The sequence below is a fragment of the Eleutherodactylus coqui genome, chromosome 4 (assembly GCF_035609145.1).
Source record: "Eleutherodactylus coqui strain aEleCoq1 chromosome 4, aEleCoq1.hap1, whole genome shotgun sequence".
NCBI lineage: Eukaryota > Metazoa > Chordata > Amphibia > Anura > Eleutherodactylidae > Eleutherodactylus > Eleutherodactylus coqui.
The window spans coordinates 192,808,103-192,828,213 of NC_089840.1; the positions used below are offsets into that span (position 1 = coordinate 192,808,103).

The 20,111-nt window shown below is 44.4% G+C and overlaps 1 protein-coding gene across 4 annotated transcripts in view; it reads right to left on the reverse strand.

Annotated features, from left to right (window-relative positions):
- The window catches only part of SEC24C (SEC24 homolog C, COPII coat complex component), a 46,947-nt gene extending 27,251 nt beyond the window's left edge, over positions 1-19,696 (reverse strand). Inside the window, exons 1-7 of one of the 4 annotated variants that reach the window (XM_066600498.1) lie at positions 19,559-19,696; positions 15,660-15,850; positions 13,851-13,940; positions 13,434-13,575; positions 11,143-11,312; positions 7,860-8,312; positions 7,278-7,429 (exon numbers count right to left, since the gene is read on the reverse strand). In XM_066600498.1, coding sequence (XP_066456595.1) covers positions 7,278-7,429; positions 7,860-8,312; positions 11,143-11,312; positions 13,434-13,575; positions 13,851-13,940; positions 15,660-15,822 — 1,170 coding nt within the window. In that variant the 5' untranslated portion in view covers positions 15,823-15,850; positions 19,559-19,696. Of the gene's footprint in view, positions 1-7,277; positions 7,430-7,859; positions 8,313-11,142; positions 11,313-13,433; positions 13,576-13,850; positions 13,941-15,659; positions 15,851-19,404; positions 19,426-19,463 lie in introns of those variants that run through there. The other 3 variants (XM_066600494.1, XM_066600496.1, XM_066600497.1) reach the window with 3 other exon arrangements.
- Between the last annotated feature and the right edge of the window lie 415 nt (positions 19,697-20,111).

Genomic DNA, 20,111 nt, shown 5'->3' on the forward strand with positions numbered 1-20,111 from the left:
CCACCTATTGGAAGGCAACATTCCTGCAAATCAATATTAGACCCTTTATACGGGTCTTTATAACAGTGATTGGGAACTGACCACAAGCCAGAATCCATACACAGATAGCTGCTTCAGGGTTTTGCCCCTCAGCAGTGTGCAGCAGGTTTCTAGGTTGGCTAGTGAGAGACCTATGATGTGGGTCGGGAGGGGTAACCTCTCACCTTAGGGAGAGCACCTAGAAGGTGTGAGGAGACAATTCCCAATCATTGTTCTACAGACTTGTATAAAGGGTCTGCCATTATTTTGCAGAAATGCTGCCATCCAATAGGTGGCGCAGTAGAGGTATTGTTCCATCTTCTTTATTTGCATATATTTCCCAGAGGAGCATGCATGGCCTTATAAGTCTCCTCACTCACCTTCTAGGTGCTCTCCTCAAGGAGAGGACATAGTCCCTTCTGAACCGCAGTGCTTTTTAACGCACCACATTACCCATTGCAATGATGGGGTACGTTAAAAATGCTGTGTTTTTACGAAGGCCTGTGTGAGACTGACCTAAGGAAAATATACACTATGCCTGCTACAGGTCCACACTCCTAGTAGCTAGAACAGCACAAAAAATACATATAAAAAGGAGAGAGGCGGCTCTCTAAGGGTCTTTATAAGTTTCTAATTTATTAAAAATAAAAAAAAGGTAAAAAAAGTTCAATAAAATAAAAAAACTAAACAAAAACAAACAATACAAATAAAAAGACATCCCAAAACTACAAAATAACCACAAAAACTGCCGTGGGGCCCTTGCAGCTTGTAAATGTGCTAACACTAAAAACTAGAGATTTATGGTGTATTTCTGTTGATTATACAGCCAACATAGGAAATTTTTGAATATCTGTATCCATATATGTGCAATCTGCCAGACTGCAGCGGTCAATAGGACATCTCCATTAAACACAATCCACATATAATTGAGTCTTTTTAGTGAACCTTGTCACTCAACACCTCCTCTATGTCTGATAGCGTCCCATCCCCAGCAATGTGTCTCAGGGTCCGCAGCCCAGCAGATAAGCCACTAAAGAAGCTAAAAGAACACACACAGCGATTCCCCCTTAGGACATTTTCCCGCCTAAGACGGCGATTTGTCTTGGTCCTGAATTTTTTGTCCAGAAGATCAATGTACTTTTTCCCCCCCTAAAACATTTTCGCTTAAGAAAAAAAAAAGTGTCATTTTGTAGGTTACTGGCGGAACACTTCCCCATATAAATCGCTTTATACCGATGCAATCCATAATCCCAGCAACACGTGCATTTGTTATGGTGCTGCTCTGTTTTATATTTACTAAGTGCGACACACGGTAGGTCTGCACCGCACATGTGCGGAGGGAATCTGCCGAGTGCAGAAGATGAAGTGGACAATATGGATAGTGATGAGGACGAAGACAATGGTCAAGCACCGGTAAGTAGGCCGATACCCACCTATGCTGAGGCATTGCAACGTCTTGAAACAGTCAGGCAGTTCCCAAGTACAAAACCCCATGGCCCTGGATCCTGACGAGAAGCCTGCCGGGACTGGAGGACACGGGAGTTTGTTTGAAAATAAAATGAAGACAAACCACACTGGACGATCTCCTGAAGACTAAACAGTGGACAGTGTTGCCACGTTTGTAGTGTCTGCGCTTTGTCCTATGTTCTTTTATTGAACTGTTTCACGTACAAAGCACTCTTTATTGGAGTGGTTTTAAGAAATTTGGTCTTCAATGGTAATTTTTGGGGTATTTCCAACTTAAAAGGGTTTTGTCATTCAGGAAAAACACAAAAACAAAAAAAACAAACAAAAAAAAACAAAAAAAAACTTACTCAGTTGTCTTCCCAGATCTTCTCCTGGCTCCTGCTGTCACCTCCAGCCAGACAGGTCCTCTTCTTCATATTATGGACCACACATTGCCGGCATTCTGCTCCTGCAGGTCAGTGTACTAGTGATGTAGTGTTCACTGCCTAGCAGGGAATGCCGAGTCCTAGGCCGGGCTATTGCCGGGGCTGTGCATGCGTGCTGTCTCACTGCGAATGTTCATATACTATTGCCACGAGACACCACGCATGGGCAGTCTCAGCAATAGCCCGGAATAGGAGTCGGCGTTCACTGACCTGCTGGAAAGAGAAAGACGTGAATGTACACTACATAACAGGAGAAGAGGATCCGACTGGAGGTGAGGTGACCCGGGAACTGGAGGAGCCAGGAGATCGGTGAGAAGACGTGGTAAGAAGACGGCCTGGGGAGGAACAGGTTAGTATTGATTTTTTTTTTCTAATGACCGAATCCCTTTAAGAAGTTTATCTTATGCATTACCATTCAAAACATCTTAAGAGGGACTCTGCCTAATACGTTTTCCTTCTTAAGAAGTTTAATATGCTTGGTCCCCTGAAAAAGGGAATCACTGTATTTCTAATAGATACATGTCCAAGCTAAGTTAGATTAATGTGATACGATGTCACTCAGAGTGCAAAAATAATCTGGTCCTGTAGGAAATGCCAGATTTTTTTTTTTTTGCCAATCTTCTGCTGGAGTGCTGGGAATATGAACCAGTATTCGTTTGTGCAGCATAAAGGATGGACGATGAGCTGAATGATGATTGCTCAGTGTAAACAGCAGCTGTTCAGTACTGAACGGCCGCTATGTTAAGTGAATGGAGAGGGGGGGGGGGGGGGGGGAGAGCAAGGAGTGAAATCTCCTGCAGACTCCCCGTGAGCCAACGATACTCGATCCTGTGCAGGAGAACTGGAGCTATTATGTGCGGGAACAAGTGTCGGGCATTGTAAATGGGGCTATAGTCTTCAGCCTTGCTACAATCATTCGAACGATACCAGTCACACGGCGGGGGATTGCAGAGTTTCTGCAATTGTTTTCAATGAGAGATATCGCATCATGTGCACCCAGCATGTGGTGCACTGCTGCTGGCCTCATTGAAGACAATGGTAGATGCGAAGGCACACCCAGAAATAGAACATACCAGGATTTGTTTCCCGTATCACAGTGCAATACAATGTGGGAAAACTTCGCTCATGTGTAGGACCCCATTCAAAAAAAAAAAAAAAAATGGGGCTCATATTTGTGCATCTTGCAATGCACAAATCTTGTGCAATTTGCTTGCCCATGTGATGCCAGCCGGTGTGAGTGCAGACACATTGCTGGGTACAAGAGGCCATCATACACAGAGGTGGTGTTGAGTGCCGAAATTCATCAATAAAGACTAATACTGCATTTCAATGGAGATGTCCTATTGACTGCTGCGTTCTAGCACACTGCACATATATAGATACGGATATTGAAAATCTCCTATGTTGGCACTTATGACACTTTTTTGTCGTAGCACATTTACACGCGTCGGGGGTCCCGCGTCAGTTTCGGACTAGTTATTTTTCCGCTTTAGGCGTTTTTTTTTTTTTTTTTTTTAAACCATTTAACACTTAAAAAAAAAACAAACTAAATATATTCCTAATTTATCATGACACTTATCCCTTGTATATAATCCCAGCGTTGAGTGCGGCTACCATCCCGTGTCAGGCACTCAGAGCCTTGATTATCCTTCTGGGAATTGTGCTGAGCAGTCTGCTATGTCATATTACGAAAATATAAGCCAAACAACGTGCCACTTGGCACAATGTGACACAACTGACTCCTAGTTATTAGTCCGGTGTATTCATTAGAACGACGCTCTGATGATATCGTGAGCAGGAAGCAGCTGGAGGGGGGTTATGCATTACTGCAATTATATGTGATGATTTAGCATTAATAAAATCAGTGTTTAACCCATTGCAATCCAATTTTGGATTCAGGGTTTCCTAGGGGGTGGGCTCTCTCTTTCTGCAATTATACAATGGCGCCATCTGCTGCCTTGTGTCAGTACTGCGGTATGGGACAGGCTGGAGAGGCCGCACGACAACAATGCGGCCAGTAATTTAAAGTAAGAATACCCTGCCGGACGTCTTCCAACATCGAAGCTGTACGGCCTTCAATCAGAATGTCTTCAGATGTCAGACAGTGGATTGAAATGGGTTAATATGCCAGCTGTATGAGCTGCATGTGTGTATGTATTTAGTAGAGGTGTGGGTTTTGCGTGTGCATGTACAGGGGGTGGCCAAAAATATGGAAACACCATGCAAAATGCACGCTTTAAGTTATATGGGATTATAAACCATAATTCAATAAGACATGTAGAGACTGATTTTAAAAAGGAGGCAATATGACCCAGATGCTGCCGGGCAGAAGTGAACATCTGCCCGAGCAACAAGCTTCTATTGGTCAGGGGTTTTAGCCACTCAGCTGCTGTTACCAGCTGGCTCCCCAAACCACCCAGAGCAGGGCAAGAGGTGAAGTAAACACAAATTTGGCAGGAAAGCCCTCAGCCAAGTGAGGGGTCAAAAGGACAGCTAAGACAGTTAAAATCCCATGCATTTCGTACAGTGTTTCTATATTTTTGTCCACCCCCTGTATGTAACAGAGTTGTATGTGAATGTTGCAGAGCTATGCGTGGTATGTAGCAGAGACCTGTGTATGTTGTGTGTATGTACAATGTGCATGTAGCAGAGCTGTGTATGATGTGAATTTATGTGCTTGTGCCATTGTTTGAATGAACAAACTATGTTTATCAAGAGCCGACTGTTCACTATTAGCCCCTCTTCTATACTAGAACACCAAAATTAATAGCGGTAGCCCCTCCACTTTATTAGAACCCCAGAGACATTTACGTTAGTAAGGCCTCATGTCCACTAGAAAAATACAATCTGCGCAGAATCTGCCGCGGATTTGCTTTAAATTGTATTTTTTTGCATGCAGATATCCACACACATTGCTATCAATGTGACAGCAATGTGTGTCGATCCGCGCGGAATCTGCGGCAGAATGGAGCATTCCGCGTTTTTTCTCCTGCACGTGAAAAACGCAATTCTTTTAAAATGCCATCCGCGGGTGCAAAAAATCAATTTAATGGACCGCGGATGGCCAATGATTCCCTATGGGCAAAATCTGCTGCGGATTCCGCAATTCAATTTAGCTAGTGGACATGAGGCCTAAAGAATATTTTTCCTGTAGTGTAAACCTGAGTGCATCTTATAGTCCTACAAATGCTGTAAACTATGGAGTTCAGAGGCGGACAAGGCCCCGGAGTCAGGCGGCAAAGGCTCTGAGGGTATTACTGCAGATACATATTGCATTCCAGTTGTCAGGCCAATGAACACGAGTCCACATTATGTCCCCAACCCTGGAGGTGTAGCACAGATCTAGACAACCCATATTGCAAGACGAACACACCATTAGCTACGTGAACACAGTGTGGGAATGAAGGGATTAGTGGCATTAGGGGATGGAAGGAGACATGCGTTAGTGAGGTAAGTGGCATGCACGAGGTAGAGCGAGCCGGGTCACGATCACACAGACAAGGGGATGAAGCACACTCTTCACTTACTGGACTGGGGATTGCATCTGGGTCTATCCTGTGCCTTGTTTTCTGCTGGGGTGGCAGCTCATTAAGTTGCTTTATTGTTTAAAAGACGAGAGTAAGCGATGCCACAAAATAGCAAAGAGAAAGAGTATTAAAGGATAACAAAACAAAAACAGAAAAAAAAGGGGAAGGGGAAACATCATGTTATGTTCAGCCACCATCTACCCGTCCGTGGAGGGCAGACGGCAGAAGCATTTCATGCGTTTAATTGCTTTACAGAGGGACAGATTGATTTAGTACGTAAGGTATAATAAAACCCCATCGGAAACCAGATTACATGCTGGACATTCCCACTGTCGCATGTCAGCTTATTCACACAGAAGGAGAGAAGCATGAACAGGTTGTCAGAGGACTCCTTACACGGAGCCAACAATGTGCATCTGCATACAAGTGCGGAAATAGGGCACAACATATAGAAGGGCATACATCTGCCATATCTAAAGTGGATTCAATGGTTGGGGTCCATCTACACAGGACAGTACTGTTGTAGCAGAGAGTTGGCACCATTATCGCACTGTGGCTTTGGCACGTGCAGCTGTTCTGCAGACCGCACTCTAAGTTATAAAACCATAGAAATACAGAAAAAATGCATTTATCCACATGTGGTATTCTAAGGGCGAGACAAAGATGTATGTCTAAAACCAGACATCAGTAAACATAGCTTCTAGAACAGTGTCCTCAGGTTAAGAAGGGTGGCCCACTTTATAACTTTACTACTTTTTATTAATTTCATGTGACCCACAAAACATGTCATGTGACCCCTGTCATTCAACTGACACCAATAGGTACCCAGCAGGTGTATATTAGTTTATTGAGGAGACCTACAGCAACATCTTGTGTCTGCAGTAGCAGCTCTTACATGTTTCTCCCCCCTCCCAAGTTAAGTTTTCCATCTGGAGTTCTGACTCTGAGTAAACTACTATTCACCCATCACATAACTGATCAGCGTCGAATACCAGGGGGTCACGTGACTGATGTCCAATACCATAGACAGACCAGTCAATGAACTATACCATTCTACGGTGCAATTAGGGTCCATCACACAGATAAAAAAAACAAAAAAAAACACACAACAGAATTTTACATACATGTATATTAGAAAGTCGTATTATGTCCCATTCTATAACTGAATAAAATCAGCAGAATGTGGACAACCCCTTTAAGGTACACAAGTGGTCTTACACTGGAAGCAGCTTTCACTTTTGTATCATTACATGTTCTAAAAATGGGTGCAGTGGGGTAAACAGGTGGACATTTAGAAATAGAAAATAGACTAGGAATACATTTATGCCCGTTTAGGCTCATTCACATGGGCATATTTGCACTCTGTACAACGCGTTTATTTTTAAATGTGTAATACAGAGAGCTGAAACCCCATTGGTTTACATTGAGGTATTCAGACTTGCATTTATTTTGCATGCGCTGTGAAAGACCAAAAGAAAAAAAAACAAATGCAGAATGCCCGATTTTAGTCTATATTAGGGACCAAAAATGGGCCATTAAAAGTCAATGGGAGCTCACATATCCGCAGCAAATATGCAAGATACATGTGCGTTTACCCATGAAATCAATGGGGCCTTTGCGTTTTTTTCCTTTTTTTGTGAGTGAAAAACGAACATGAGGGCAAAAAAACCCCGCAAAAAGCAGGGAACAGGTAAAGTTTTGGTGTGTGAAACGCTGCGTATTCACGAACTGAAAGAACATACAGCCAGGTGGATGAGCCTTTGAGTCATTTCCTTCTAGTAAACACTATTTAAATTAAAGACAACGTAGATTAATGTGCATATGAAACAAATCCACTTACAGGGCTGGGGATAGAATCTGGATCCAACCTCTTTTGTGCAGGAGGTGGTTGGATAGGCGCCCCCTGTGGACCAGGCTGGTTACCATAGTTGGGTGCACGAGGATATGCCGTAGGGTATCCAGGCTGTGGACCCCTGACCTGCCCAAAGGAACCTAGAAACAAGCAGAACAAGAGGTTAACAGCTGCAGTCTACAGTTTAGCACCTCCAACAGATGTGGCCTTTCTAATCCAAGTACTTTCTAGTAAGGTGGCCATACACGGATGATCCTGCTGATCATGTAAAGTACATGATGCGTTGGCCAAACAGCCAGCTTCTCTGGCTACCTGATACACATGTGCATAGTATGCATCGGTCGTCTAAGACACTACATGCTACTCAGACTGACCAGCACTGCTCATGGGGGCAGCACTGGGTTCACCAAAGCAGATGTAGTGTCTTAAACTAACGCTGCATACTAATGCACAGTGTGCCTCAGGCAGTCAGAAGCTGGTGTGGCCATATTTGTTTGTCCAGGTGGGTTGTTAGTTTAAAATTAAAAAAGTTCTCTGTAAGGAATATTCAATTAAAGGCAATTTGCTCACCATTCTGCTGAAGAGGGAATCCTCCCTGACCAGGCGGCGGCATAGGAGGAGGGGGTCCTTGAGGTCCCGGCATCATACCAGGAACAGCTGGTTGGGCTTGAGTTGGCGATATATTGTTGGATTGCGATAAAGGTGGTCCAGATAGCGGCTGTCCTGGTATTCCTGGACCTTGCATTGTTGTAGGTGGAAGACCTCCTGAAATAGGTGGTGGATAATGAGAGGCTGGTGCTGCTGGTTGAGAAGGAAAACCTTGTGAAGCAGGAAGGCGCTGTGAAGCGGGTGGTCCAGGAAATTGTTGGCTTGGAGGTGGTTGCACTTGCGGTAAACTAGTCGGAGGCATTACTTGGGACAAATTCATAGCAGCTGGACCTTGATTATTGGAATATGGGTTATAAGTAGCCGACCCAGAGGCAGGAAAACTTCCAGAGGACGGTGGAAGAGGACTCTGTGAACCTATAGAAGAATAAAAGATCACTGAGTAAGCTACTCCAAAGAACCATCCATGTTCTAATCTGACTAACCCCTTAATGACAGCCTATTTTGGCCTTCAGGACACAGTGGTAACTTATGGATGCCTTTAATTAACGTGATTCTGATCCTGTTTTTTTTTTACTTCTTTCTTTTTTTTTCTTTTTACATATTGTACTTAGTGGTAAATTTTCATCAATAAAAATAAATTCAAAATTTACTGAAATTTTGGAAAAAAAATTCAATTTTTCCTCTCATAAGATAGTCATACATTACAAAATAGTTAATATTTACCATAGGCCTACTTTGTATTGCAATCAATTAGGTGTTCTTTTATTTATTTTTTTTTCGGACGCAACAAATTTCACAAAAGGTATATAATTTGTTAACATTTTGATTTGAAAATTAAACTTTTTCCATGTAGGTTTAGCCCCAGATTTTCACAAGGGGCAATAAGAGAAAAAGCACCACACAATGCGTTTACCCAATTTCTTCGTAGTATGGCAATGCCCCGTGTGCGAGCACATGGCAGGGCTCAAAAGAGGATGAACGGCATGTGGCTTTATGTATAAGCTGTGCAGAGATAAAACATAACCGTGGCTCAACAATATCACAAAACTGAAATACCAGGGACGTGTAGTATATTTTAACACAATTTCTTATGCACAGGTCGGGCTGGGATGTGCCACGTTTCACAATGATAAACGGTGTCCCTCCTTATAACTTGTTTGTCACAGACTATGCACTTTTTTGGAGGTCCTCCCCTTCTTACCAGCGGAGGGAATTTCACTAGGAAAGTGTTGCCCCAGTACTATACATGTGTCCTCGCTTCCAGCAGTACTGCTTCCTCCCCTTCCTGGTACCCAAATATTAGGGCCTTGATGACCACCTCTTGTAATTCAAGAATTTGTTTTATACCACACCCTTGTTTTCCGCATTGCATTATACAGCATGAAGACTTAATCAGACAGGTCAACCCCTCCCGTGTACCTATTGTAGTCAAGGAAGCAGTCTGGCTTGGGGGGGGCTGTGTACTGGTACCTCGTACTGGGTATGGGGTACTAGTATGGGCATGTATTGTGCTCCATATAAGGACATCCCTCTTAACTTTATACTTGACATACAGTACTTTGTCACTGCATAGTGCCCGGCTCGCACCCCTTCCGATTTTTTGCACAAGAAACAACTTTTCTTTTTCTTTTTTTTTTTTTAAACAGTGCCACATGCCGCAGTTTTTCTGGCAGCAAGGCTCTAGGATAGGGGAACACTGCTGTAAGAATTATCCAGGTAGAGGTGGTTCCCCGGTCCAGAAGTGGGGGCACCAATTCCCATACAATTTTTCTTCTCATTTCCATGAAGGAAGAGGGCATTCTGGTGGCTCAATTCAGACATCCTTGCCTTCGTAAATCCTGAACCATTCTCTCACAGCTGGTACATTTTCGTGCCATACCTTGCCCTCTTATTGGGCAAGTACTGACAGAATTGAAGCCCAATTTCAAAATGCACCAGGGACTCACATATTTTTCTCAGCAGTGTACGCCTGGGAAAAACCTTGCATTGAAACTCTATTACGTGCCTGATTTTATATAAGCAATCTTAATTATGGGTCATTGCTGGGTGGGTACTAAATCCTTTAATTAAAATGCAGGAATTTTATGATGGTTTTAAACGCATCCTTGACATAACCACACATACACAATACAATACCCATAATATTATTTCTCCTACATCCACAGATGTCCACCTGTGGGGTTAGGCAAAAATAGTTTAGGGGTTTTTGCAAAAGAAAATAAAAAAAAAATTGGGCATATAGGGTGCTTTTTGTTGCCATTAAGGCAATAAAATAATCAGGAAAAAAAAAAAAACACTTAAAAAAATACACCCTTTTGGGTCAAATTGTATCCTTGAGTTCTCAGTAGATTTGGGGATCTGGGGGTCTGAAATTTTCGAGGGTTAATCCACATAGGATTATAAGTATCAAGGGCCTCTGAAATGACAGTCCACAAACGCCTTTTTGGGGGTTCAAAGTAGCTATACAACAAAGCGAATGACACCAGGTGTCATCGTGACTAGTAAAGTCCATCTCAGATGCAATCATTGCATCTGCCTCCTCATCAGTAAACCTACTGCAGACCATAGTACGGATATCCAATTCATTATGCACCTAAAACGTACTGGGACACCGTGCGTGCTGCTCTACAACTACATGAATGTATTTATTGGTTGGGTAACTATGGGACAGCGGCACGGCAGCACTCTATTTTAATTCAAACTACACTGACTAATATGCTAAGAACTACACTGACAGATCAGATGGTACACTAACTACACCGACATGATCAGCCACTAGACTAGGACGATTGCTCTAAAACGGCTTTTATTCATCAGATTCCCCTCACAATCTCTCTCTCTAACCACTGCTGAAACACTGATGGTTGGTCAGCGAGACTGCCATGTACACAGTGCATCTTCCTCTTCTGAGCTACGATTGGTCAGTTAGCACTGACTAAGCAATCACAGCGATTGCTGGGGCAGGACCACTCTGATCGGTCCCTCAGAAGCTAGTAGTGATTGGCTGCCAACAATATCCGCAGCCATTACTACAGCGACATTTCACTTCGTAAATTTACACCAGTTTATGTAAATTACTTCCCAGAACAAACATTTACACTCTGGTGGCAAAAAGGTGTTAAAAAAAGAGGAGGACAGACAGTTGTAGGAAAGACAATTTGCTGCTAAGAAAGGTGCACATATACAATCTAAAGAAAATATTTGTAGGATGCCATTTACAATTCATCATTCTAAAGGGTCTTACCAAAACTAGTTGCTGAGGTTTGTGGAGTAGATGTAGGCACACCACCAAGATGCATGCCCATCATTTGGTTCGTTAAGTGCTGTGTACTGGTTGAGGTTGGAGGGTATTGCTGAAAATTAGTTCCTTGTGAAAGAGGCGCTGTTTGAATATATGGCTGAGACACGGGTTGTCTGGAGCAGGAAATAGAAAATAAGATTAGTTCATCAAATGAAAGAAAAAAAAAATTGATATCTGAAAAGTTATTTATTGAGTTTCATCACTGTCAGAAGAAAGGGGGTCTCACACAAATGGAATTTAAGAGCGGAATCTGCGATTGCCGTCTGCTTGGACTTCCTGCGGCAAAACGCAGGCATTGAAAGGCATGTACTGTTAATTTCCTGAACACTTGTGGGTACGAACAAGCGGGAAAAAAATAAAAAAAAATAAAAATTTGCAGCATGCTTCATTTGCTGCGGACTCTGTGTGGACGGCCTCCACTGAAGTCAGGGGTCCACCGCCCAGGCTCTCAGCCGGAATCTGCAGCGGGGCTCCCACATGCAGAATCCGATCAGGTCATGCGAGTCCAGCTTAAGGGCTAGACATATGAAAAAAACAAAAGGCATATAAACGAGCTAATTCTTTATATAAAATTAGCCTAAAAAGAAATTAACCCCTGATGGTGTGCGCTTGTGTATGAAACTGGAAAACCCTTTTTCAAAATGCATCCTCCAGTGATCATCTGAAATAGCCCAGGGAAGCAGAGAAATGTTTATTTTTGTCAGGAATAGCAAAAGTCAAATGCTACAAACTAATAAATGTGGTGAATAAAATGTTAACGGAGTCTGTAATATGCAGTCTAGAAGAGTGAGGCAGAAAGAAAACCAACATTAGAACTCAGTGGTGGGCAGCTAGCTCTTGTCATCCATCTGTGTACTATGCAGTCTGTAAGGCTAGTCGTAAATATGAGATACAAGTCTGAGGAAACGGCACATTTTGGCAGACTATATCTTACACAAAGATGCGTTCATAATAGTTAACTGCAGGCTTCTGCCTGACCAAAAGGTGAATTGTCTATGGAGCCATCACCTGAATTCGGACGAGCATTTGTCAGTTTGTGCAAGTGGAGTGAGATTTTAATGCTTTTAAGAGTAAAATCGCAATATCTCTGCGCAAATGTCAATAGGACTTTCTAATGTTAAAAATGCATTGCACAAAGATCGCAAGGCACCCCAAGTTGGCTCCCTGATCAGTTACTTTAGTCTTTCATGTTGCTGACGTGATTATTTGTAAGAGAACCAATCAGCCGCACATTATCTTACGTGTGCTGCCTGCTTAAAACCCCGTTTACACAAAAAAATTATCGTTCAGTTTAAGAGTGAGCCAACGACCAACGAGAAGTGTGCGCTTCTTGTTCGTTTTTCAGTTTCGGCCCGCATAAAAATCAGCATTGCCGCCTCGGGTGCTTATTGTGCCTTTTATACACTGATGGCTCAGTGTTTCACATATAATAAATGCCCGAGAACTGCACAATTCTCAACGGGCTGCCTGAGCGGGTCATCACTAGCTTGTTCCATCGGGCAAACGAGAACCGTGAAATTCTCGCCCCATGTAAAAAGGCCAATTACTCTGTATACACACTGCCGACTTGCGCAATGCCAACATAAAGGTTTGATCAGCGAATGTATAGCTGCTATGAGGACACTATTCCTAAAAAGACACGGCAAGAATCTAAAGAAGTTTTCCAAGGAGAATACCATTGATGACCTATCCTGAGTGTAGGTTATCAATAGTTGATAGACTTGGGGTTCCGACTAATCAGCTGAGCGGGCACATGCTGTCAGCGCCGCAAATACACAGAGGTTGGAGCAAAAGTCTCCGCTCCAACCTCCGTGCAGTGTCCGGCGCTTGTAACTACAGGCACGGCTTGCCTTTATTTCAATAAGAGCTGTGCCTGCAGTTACAAGCGCCGGCCACTGCACAGAAATCGGAGAGGTGACTTCTGCTGCTTCCGCTCTGACCTGTGTGTATTTGCGATGCTGACAGCATGTGCCCGCTCAGCTGATCAGTCGGTGTCCCAAGCGACGGACCCCGGCCAATAAACTATTGATGACCTATCCAGAGGAGAGGTCATCAATAGTATTCTCCCTCAAAACCCAGTTTAATGTATGGTACTGGGATGGAGCATAAGGCCATATATGAGGTCTTCATAATGTGGTAGGTCGAACTCTACTGCTGTGAATAGCAATTATATGTAATGCAGCGTTATTTTCAGGTGTATAAAATCATACAGGTAATGAATGCTAATGACGCACCTCTGCATCTGATTGCTTAATGAAGCTGGTCCATTCTGCATGTCACCTTGGCCGCCATACTGGTTGTAATGCATCTGCTCTGAAGGAAGAGACATGCCCGCTGCAGTTGGGACACCTGATGTTGGTGGAGATCTCACGGGACCTGAATAAGGGAAGATAAACAGGCATCATGTGTGAGTTACAATCACAGTAATTCTCACATGAAGCAACAGACTTAATAAGAGTTCCCCTTGGAGTTCACTGATTAACTCTAAGTTAACTACATGGTAAAATGAAATAGTTAGCGTCAGCTCTATGAACTATCTACAGGATTCAGAAGACTACTTATGTCACTCACACATCAAACCATCACACAGGACCTCAGACCAGCTGATGGGAAATCCTTCCCTACACGGCCAAGTAATAGAGAAAAATTACCTATATAGTGAGAAGTAATAGGAGAGGAAGTGCCAGAGGTGAAAGAATCAGGAGACCCTTTCTGAGGGAATCCCAAACTAGAAGAGAAACCTAGAAATATAAAAACAGGAATACAGGAGTGTAAGATGAGCAAGCACAAGGAATAAAAGACTGCAGAGCATATAGACAACACAAGGAATATATTCAAGGTCACCAAATGAAATGCTAGAAGAGTATGTGTGAGTATTATCTATTACACATCGGGGCAGATTAATGAACTACCTAAAAGAAAAAAAACAAAAAAAAAAAAACACACACCAAAAGTTATGAAAAAAAAAAAAAAGGATACAAAGCAGTATTTTTGTACTGCACTACCTAATTCTCTATTTGCCTACAGATAACAATGTCGTATGAAAAAAAAGGAAAGAAGGAAATAGAAAAGAATGTGTGACAAGAGCTTTACAGGTCCAGAAGAGCTGCATTCGGATTGGCGGCATGGTTTTTGCTGTGAAAGGTTTGATCACATTGCTGCAACAAAATGCATCAGTAAGAGCATCCTGAGATAAAGGAAAGTGATTAACCCCGACCTCTTCACAGAACATCAAGATTTGTATTCTGCACCATAATTACTTAATCTAAGCAGCAGTCACCTGTGTATTGAAAGTGACTGTGAAAATAGCAGCTGCGAACAACTGTGCTACCTTGAACGGTGAGTGCTAGGAAATATAGCTTCATTTAGAACAAGTACATTATGTGCTCTGTGAATGGCAAAGTGCAATCCATCATGACAGTTCACAAACCGTCTCTCTTCCATATTTTGCGTACAACAACCGTACGCAGTAAACGCAGCCATGAACATTGGTTACTAAACAATAGGGCTAACAACCTGAGCAGTGCTTGACCCTCCACCGCTGTGGTCCCAGCTGACGTCACTGGAAGTCAGGTTATCGCTGCAGTCAGCGGCTCGTTGCAGCTCACATCTTGAGCGCCATGATGCCGGGATTCAAAAAAAAATAAAAATTGTGACGCTGCAGCGATCACCTGAATTCCAGTCACATCATCTGTCACAACAAACACTGGAAGCACAGCGGCGCTGCAGCACTGGATCCCAGCAGAGGGATCTCAGTACCGCTCTGTGTGTTTACTGCAGTCAAGCTTAGCAGGTGTAAAACTAATGTCTTCTAAAGGCCCTTTTATATGGGATGATTATTGTTAGTAGTTGTTTAAAACCCTGCGCTCCCGTGGGGTTTTGAACAATAGTCGCCCCATGTAAATGCAGGCAGAGTCGTTCAGTTTCAGCATGCTTAAAAGCCAAATGACAAGTCGTTTAGTACTGAACAACTGCTGCTTACAGTGAATGGAGGCAGGCAGGAAGGTTGGGGATTCTGAATTCAAGTTAAAGGGGTTCTGTCATTAAAAAAATAATGCTATACTTACCTAAAGCAGACTGCTGATGTTTCGGCATTCCCTGCTAGTCAGTGAATGCTACGTTATTCATAGCCTTCACTGACTAGCAGGAAGTGAACTGCAGACAATGGACTCTCCAAAACAGGAAGAAGAGGATCCGAACGGCTGGAGGTGAGGTGACCCGGGGACTGGAGAAGATCGGTGGGGAGAAGATGCGGTAAGAAGACGGAATGGGGAGGAATAGGTAAGTATTGATTTTTTTCTTCTAATGACAGAACCCCTTTAAGTCAACCAACCTTTTGTTAGAATTTAGAATGAACCAGTAAGAAATGTACTAAAATAACATGTGGATTGAAAATCTAGCCATGTGTACACATCCTTACTGCACCAGTATAATAGAACAGCCTTTATAATCTACAATACCTTGTGAAGGTACATGTTGTGGGTAACCTTGCACAGGCCCATTATACCCAGGATATTGAGGGCCCCCTGGCACTGGTTGCCCCCCGTAGCCCGGCTGCTGGTATCCTGGGGGCAGGGGCTGCATGTACGGTGTAGCTAAATGAGGTGGCTGGTTTACGTTCATCTTGTGTACATCCCCACACTGGTCGTTTCTGCGGAAACAAAAAACAGAAAGTTAAATGACACATAGTACATTTTTTAAATCAACACAACACGTTGTTACATAATTGCAATCACCACTGCTCAGAAAAAAGACCGCTCTCACATGAGCATGTTGGTATTGCGTATTCCATGTGTGTGGCATAAGCTGTACCAATCTGCCATGCGCAGCCATGTTACCGCTCACACGAATTGCGCGAAATACACATGCAAGAAAAATCGCAGCAAGTTCTATCTTGGTGCATATAACGCGCGCACACACTAAGATAGTATATAGCGATGGGCAGCATGCAGCCAGTGCGCAATATTATTGCGGACTGGGCGCATATATCTTACTGCGAGATACACTCGCATGAGCCCGGCCAGAGGAGCAGCATCGTTCCTGCTCATGGGATGTCTGGTCAACAGCTGGCTTTGCAGGGGAAAAGTAGTAATACATGGCGGACAATTAGAGGATTGTCCGAAAAATGTAATACACGGACAGTAAGATCCTCCAGGGCCGCTGTTCGAGCGCAGGTCTGCGAGGCTCCACTGAAATCAATGGGAGCGATGTATGATGATTAGCGGGGAGCTTGGGACACCGTGCTAAGCGCGGTAAAAAGCGTCCGGTGTGAGAGTGGCCTTCATGGCTCCCCCCTCCTTCCATTGGAGATCCATATACCACAATAAGGCACAGGGAAAAGAGCTGCCCTGATAGCACAACCCCTTTAACATGGACAATTTGAAGAGACGGGTTCAGACCGTTTTTTCCCCGCAGCATCTTCTATTTCTGCTAGTCCATTAGTAATAATTCCGCGTTGTTGGAATGACATGTCTAAATGGTTATTGGCATGGTATACCTTATCAGCATTTATAACATGACCTTTGTCCGTCTCCAGGTATTTAGGATGGCAAATTGCAGAAAGCAGGTAGCCAACGTGACAGGAAATCTTCGACTCACATGGAACTTTGTGTTTCTTTGTAGCGAAACGTATGAACCTTTTTATCGCTGAGCCTCTAGAATCCAAGAACCGTATGAAAGGTCAATTTAACTGATGCCTGCATGGCTAGTACAGACAGGAGCCCTGTCAACCTGCTGGATCCATCTAAACAAGAGTGAAAAGGCCCCCCCCATGGCTGAAGTAGTTTATTACTGTCCCACTATCCTGCATTGGACACAGATGTAGACACGAGTTCACTGCAGCGTCAATGTACCGGACAATGAGCGTGCCATGGGTCGGCCAAGATAATTAGTCATTCATAGATTCTCGGGCCATGTGTCTATACACCCTGTTTCTCTGAAAATAAAACATACCCTGAAAATAAGCCCTAGCATGATTTTTAAAGAGAGTCCAGGCAGTTATACATGCAAAAAAATATATATTTTGGAGCAAAAATTAATATAAGACTGTCTTTTTTTGGGGGGGAAACACGATAGTATTGTCTGGGAAAAGCATTCCAAGATGTAACAAAGGTATATTCACCCTCAGAGCGGACGGGTCAGGATGAGAGGATCTGTTAGCAGAATCAAATTAGGCTAGCCATAAACACTGGCTTTAGCACGAGCAAGAATCTCCGGCCAGTGTTGTGGATTGTGCGAGACGCATGAATATGCACTCTTGAATCGAGTCATTCAGAGGATGCTGCAAGGTTACAAACAGCTGCATGTCTTATCTTGAGGCTCCCTTGTAACACCTCGCCCGTTGCCTTCAATGGGACCTTTAAAGACACAGCGTGCAATGTGATGTTTCCCATTGAAATCAAAGGGAAACGCATGCGATCTTCAAGCGCACATGAAACACACCCACGGATCGCAGCGTCACAGAAATGATGAAAGGAACGTTTTTGGAATAATAAAACACCTCGCATCTGCGTGTAAAACGCCCGGCGAGAAGTGGATAGACCCCATTATAGTCAATGGGGTCCGCCTGGCACAGTTCGTCCACGGGGATTCCCCTTTCCTGTTTCCCAAATGCAGCAGGAAAGCCGACTCCCCAGCGCCAATGTGAAGTCACTCTTAGACTAGTTTCACACGGGCGAAGGCAATATCAGGCTTGAGTCACACACTTTCCACCATGTGAAAGCCCCATGGATGTGCGGTGTTTTCATGTGAAAACAGCCTTGCATTGCCGGCTGGGGGAATCCTGTCATCCCTGCTGGGCTGACAGAATTCCCCCAGCTGCGGCTGATGGGATTGCCAAGTTCTCCCATTGGTCCCAATGGGGTCGGCACTGCTGCTGCCACCACCGACCCCTTTGAGAACATATGAAACTCCTGAAGGCAAGGCGTTTTCACATGGAAACTGCCTCGCATCCCTGCGGCGATGAATGAATCCCCCAGCGCGGAAGCAGGGGATCACGATGTTCTCCCACTATTTTCAATAGGGCCGGCGCTGCTGCCCCCGATCCCACTGAGAACAATGGGCGATATTACAAAAAGAAAGGACATGCTGTGGTACCGTGGCATGCAGGGAAGCATCACTCATATGTATGACCCCTCTCAAAAGAAAGGGTGTCATATTTTGTGCGAGATTAGCGCGTCACGCCAATTTTTGTAACAATTTACATCATGCAATCACACAGAGGACAGAGGCGTTTGCTTTAAAACGCTGTCAGTTCACACACAAATACCAGTTTATAGTTTCCCATCATTCAATCATTGGTCGTCGCGGTCTGGACACGAAAAATCGGATCGACCGCACAATCGCAAGTTGTTACGTGTAAATAGCAAACAACTAAAAACGATGATTTCTTCTGTCGGCATAAAACGAACCGTAAACACAAGTGGAAAATATCGTTCCCCATCTAATCGTTGGCCGCGATTATACTGAGTGATTCGCGCTCAAATTCACAGGAACCGGCGCTAATTGTGCCTTGGAAAAGGCCCCTTTCTTATTAGATGTCCCTAGGCAAGCAGAGCACCAACCAATGCGGCCGTGGGTACAGCGCCCTCGTGGTTGTCACCATTCATACACGACACAAGTGGCACAAGGACCACTTAAAATTTGCCGGCTTTATAGCGCTTAGGGCTTGTCCACACGGGCAGAATATGCCGCATGTTTGCATGTTCCGACATTGCCTATCCGCACATTCTTCAGTCACTCTGGCGTGTTTATATGGGTGCAAATGCACCACATATTTGCGCACAGAAAGACAGTGATTTTGTGCGCCTTCCTGCAGTGGATACGCAGGCTTTGGGCACATTTACGGATTTCAATGGGCTCTAATGGTGCGCAAATTCACGCAAGATAAGTCCGGCTGCGGACGTCTTCACGGAATTGCACATCGCGCTTTAAAAAAAATACGCTTAATGTGTAAGCAAACGCCTTAAGATTAATGGGAGCGCTGCGTATTACGTGCGTAACATTGGCGCATGGGAGACGCTCGTGGGTACAAGCGCTAAACAATAAACTATTGGATGCCATTCCATAACTGCAGTAATACCGGGGCAGTCAGTCACCCCCAGTCCCACCATCTCCTATAGTACATACGGGTCCCACCCGGTAAACATCACGTGAGCCCACGGCTACGGCGGCCGGCAGGCTCAAATAGCACAGGTGGGGTCACACCTGTCACACCGGGCCTGCGAGAGGGGCGCCTCCGGCACTGACAGCCTCACTCCACTCACATCACACACGTCGCCGTTGGCTTTGGGGGCCCCCGACCTCGGCTTCTTGGATCCGCCCCAGTTTCCTGAACCCCAGAGCGTACGAGGCCTCTCACCTCCTCCCGTTCCGGCTTCTTCTCTCACTTCCCGTCCGCTTCCAGAAAGCGTCGTCTCCAGTTCCTACCGGAAATGATGTATTAGTTGGGCTTCTCAGGCACTGCCACGTCTACACTCCGCCCAGACATGGCGAGCGGCCTCACATGGGTCATTGCACAGGCGCAAAGCCTGGAAGGGCGCCTGCGTCACTACAAGGTCAGCCATCTTTAGTACTGGCAGTGCCAGTACACAGGGAGTGAAAGGTCAGTGGTGACTGTATTGTGATATAGTCACTACTGCTTCTGTTTAGGAGCACAAGTGTATTCATCCAGTAGTTTACCTCAGTCTAGTGCAGTGGTTTTTCTAAGATTTTCAGCCTTGGGGAAAAATGTTACTGTGGGGCACCCCTACCACGTAGAAAGCGTGCTTTTAGGGTCACAAAGGGTCGTGAACGACTAAACGCCTAACAACAACCCCTAACAAAAGGGGGTATGGTCAGGGGTTGTTGCTCATCATGGAGTATGATTTTACCTCAGATGTCCCAGTGATCGCTAATGAGCGCAGCACCACTGG